Consider the following 3,909-nt stretch of genomic DNA (forward strand, 5'->3'; position numbering starts at 1 on the left):
TTCCCAAAAGGTAAATTTTCCTTCTTTTTTACTGCTGCATAGTTTTCCATTGTGTAAATGTACCACAGGTTTTTTTTTTTAATCCATGTGTATGGTATTATACCCTAAGAATCCCAAAACACCAATTCAAAAGAACCTATCCACCCTAATGTTTATAGCAGCACAATTTACAATAGCCAAGTGCTGGAAGCAACCTAAGTGCTCCTCAGTAAATGAGTGGATCAAAAAACTATAGTACATTTACAGAATGTAATACTATGTAGCAGAAAAAAAGAGCTACTACCCTTTGCAACAGCATGAATGGAACTGGAGAGCATTATCCTAAGTGAAATAAGCCAGGAGGTGAAAGACAAATACCATATGATCTCACCTATAAGTGGGAACTAACCAACAAAACAAAAGAGCAAGGAAAATATAATAGCCACATTGAAAGAAAAAAGAAAGCAACAAAATCAAGAAGGAAGGAGGGAGAAGGGGTTGGGGACAGGGGAGGGAAGGGTCAAGTCAAAGAACATGTATAAAGGACCCATGGACAAAGCCCAAGTAGGAAAGGATTAAGGGAGGGAGGTGGGGGAGGGGATCAAAGGGGCAGGAGAAAGTGGTGGCAAGAAGGTAGAGACAAATGTATTTGAACAATAAAAAAATAAAAATAGCTTTCGCCTCAGTCTCAAGCTCTAGCTGGCAGCGCAAGATACGCGCTCCAGATCTTCAATACCCCTGTCGCCATCAATGTCGTTAGGTTCCTTTGGGCTCTTCTGCACCACTCACTCGCCACACACTTGGCCATCATGGTGAAGCTCTCAAAGGCTGGTAACAACCAGGGCAACCCCAAGAAAATTGCCCCTCCTCCAAAGGAGGTAGAAGAAGATAGTGAAGATGAGGAAATGTCAGAGGATGAAGATGATGAAAGCAACGAAGAAGAGGTTATCATTCCTCAGAAAAGCAAGAAGTCCTCCAGGAAAGAAGGTGATTGTTTCCCCAGCAAAGAAGATTACGGTTGCCACACCAGCCAAGAAAGCAGTTGTCACCCCTTGCAAAAAGGCAGCAGCTATGCCAACTCCTGGCAAAAAGGCAGCAGTTATGCTAGCCAAAGCAGTAGCCACACCAGGCAAGAAGGGAGGCATGCCAGGCAAAGTACTGGTGGCAGCCCCTGGTAAGAAGGGAGCAGCCACTCCAGCCAAGGGAGCAAAGAATGGCAAAAATGCTAAGGAAGACAGTAATGAGGAAGATGAGGATGACAGTGAAGAGGATGATGAGGAGGATGATGATGAAGATGAAGATGAGGATGAAGAGAAGATGAGGATGAATTTGAGCCAGCAGTGAGGAAAGCTGCTGCTGTCACTGCTGCCTCCGATGATGAAGATGAGGACGATGAGGATTACAATGAAGAAGATGACTCTGAAGAAGAACCTATGGAGGTGGTTGTACCAACCAAAGGCAAGAAAGCCTCAAAAGTTGTTCCTGTGAAGGCCAAGAGCACAGGTGAGGATGAAGATGAAGAGGATGAAGACAAAGAGGAGGACGATGAAGATGAGGAAGAGGAGGAAGAGGAGGAGGGGGAAGAGGAAGAAGAGCCTGTCAAAGAAGCACCTGGAAAACAAAAGAAGGAAATGGCCAAAGAGAAAGCTGCTCCTGAAGCCAAGAAGCAGAAAGTGGAAACCACAGAACCAACTAAAACTTTCAATCTCTTTATTGGAAACCTGAACTTCAGCAAATCTGCTTCTGAATTAAAAATGGGTATCAGTGATGTGTTTGCTAAAATCGATCTTGCTGTTGTGGATATCAGAATTGGTATGTCTAGGAAGTTTGGCTATGTGGATTTTGAATCTGCTGAAGACCTAGAAAAAGCCTTGGAACTCACTGTTGTTTTTTTTTAAATTAATTTATTTACTTTTTAAATACATTTGTCTCTGCCTTCCCCCCACCTCTTTCCCTAGCCCCCTCCCACCTTCCCTCCTTCAGCTCTTCCCCTTTGGTTTTGTCCATGAGTCCTTGCTATATGTTCCTTGACTTTCCCCTTCCCTTCCTTGTCCCTGCCCCCCCTTCCCTCTTGTCTCTGTTGATTTCTTTTCCTTTCAGTGTTGCTGGTCATATTTTCCTTGCTTCTTTGCATTGTTGGTTAGGTTCCGCTTATAGGTGAGATCATATGGTATTTGTCTTTCGCCCCCTGGCTTATTTCGCTTAGCATGACGCTCTCCAGTTCCATCCATGCTGTCGCAAAGTTTAGTACTTCTTTTTTCTTTCTGCTGCGTAGTATTCCATTGTGTATATGTACCATAATTTTTTGATCCAATCATCTACTAATGGGTATTTAGGTTGCTTCCAACACTTGGCTATTGTAAATTGTGCTGCTATGAACATTGGGGTGCATAGGTTCTTTTGTATTGGCGTTTTGGTGTTCTCAGGGTATAGTCCCAGCAGGGGAATCGCTGGATCAAAAGGCAGTTCCATTTTCAGCTTTCTGAGGAAATTCCACACTGCTTTCCATAGTGGTTGCACCAGTCTGCATTCCCACCAACAGTGGACTAGAGTTCCCTTTTCTCCACAGCCTCGCCAGCACGTGTTGTTTGTCACTGTTTTAAAAGTCTTTGGTAATGAAATTAAACTAGAAAAACCAAAAGGAAAAGACAGTAAAAAAGATCGAGGTGCAAAAACAATTTTGGCTAAAAATCTGCCTTATAAAGTTACTCAGGAAGAATTAAAAGAAGTGTTTGAAGATGCCATGGAGATTAGATTAGTCAGCAAGGATGGAAAGAGTAAAGGAATTGCATATATTGAATTTAAGACAGAAGCTGATTCGGAGAAAACCTTGGAAGAAAAACAGGGAACAGAAATAGATGGGCAATCCATTTCCCTGTACTACACCAGAGAGAAAGGTCAAAATCAAGACTATAGAGGTGGTAAGAATATCACTTGGAGTGGTGAATTCAAAACTGGTTTTAAGCAACATCCCCCACAGTGCAACAGAAGAAACTCTTCAGGAAGTATTTGAGAAGGCAACTTCTATCAAAGTGGCCCAGAACAAAAATGGCAAATCTAAAGGGTATGCATTTATAGAATTTGCTTCATTTGAAGTTGCTAAAGAGGCTTTAAATTCCTGTAATAAGAGAGAAATTGAGGACATAACAATCAGGCTGGAGTTGCAAGGACCCAGAGGATCACCTAACGTGAGAAGCCAGCCATCCAGAACTCTGTTTGTCAAAGGTTTGTCTGAGGAGACTACAGAAGAGACATTAAAGGAGTGCTTTGATGGCTTTGTTCGGGCCAGGATAGTCACAGACCGGCAGACTGGATCTTCCAAAGGGTTTGGTTTTGTAGATCTCAACAGTAAGGAAGATGCCAAAGCAGTCAAGGAGGCCATGGAAGATGGTGAAATTGATGGAAATAAAGTCACTTTGGACTGGGCTAAGCCTAAGGGTGAAAGTGGCTTCAGGGGTCACGGCGGAGGCAGAGGTGGCTTTGGAGGCAGAGATGGTGGCAGAGGAGGCCAAGGAGGATTTGGTGGCCAAGGCCAGGGAGGCTTTGGAGGTCAGGGAGGCTTCTGGGGAGGCAGAGGGGGCAGAGGCGACCACAAACCACAAGGAAAGAAGACCAAGTTTGATAGTTTCTTCTATTCCTGTCTTTCCTTCTTCCATTTGAAAGAAAGGACTCTGGGGTTTTACTCTGTTACCTGATCAATGACAGAGCCTTCGAAGGATATTCTAAGACAGTATACAGTCCTGTGGTCTACTTGGAAATCCAGAGAGTTAACATTTCAAGAGAGCTACCCTGTTGGTTTTGACTGGATATTCACATAAACTTTTTAAAGAAATGATCGCTTGTTTTCAACACCATATTGGAAGTCCTAGCCACAGCGGTCAGACAAGAGAGAGAGATAAAAGGCATCCAAATAGGAAACGAGGAAGTAAA

The 3,909-nt window shown here is 43.4% G+C and overlaps 1 protein-coding gene across 1 annotated transcript; it reads left to right on the top strand.

Moving 5' to 3' along the window:
• Positions 1 to 788: 788 nt before the first annotated feature.
• Positions 789 to 3,674, top strand: LOC129081010 (nucleolin-like). The gene is given in 5 exon segments (XM_054586594.1): positions 789 to 937; positions 939 to 1,287; positions 1,290 to 1,862; positions 2,558 to 2,934; positions 2,936 to 3,674. Coding segments are annotated over 5 exon segments (2,187 nt in total).
• The last annotated feature ends 235 nt before the right edge of the window (positions 3,675 to 3,909 follow it).

The sequence above is a fragment of the Pteronotus mesoamericanus genome, unplaced genomic scaffold, assembly GCF_021234165.1.
Source record: "Pteronotus mesoamericanus isolate MK-2021 breed Mesoamerican mustached bat unplaced genomic scaffold, CSHL_Meso_final contig_94, whole genome shotgun sequence".
Taxonomy (NCBI): domain Eukaryota; kingdom Metazoa; phylum Chordata; class Mammalia; order Chiroptera; family Mormoopidae; genus Pteronotus; species Pteronotus mesoamericanus.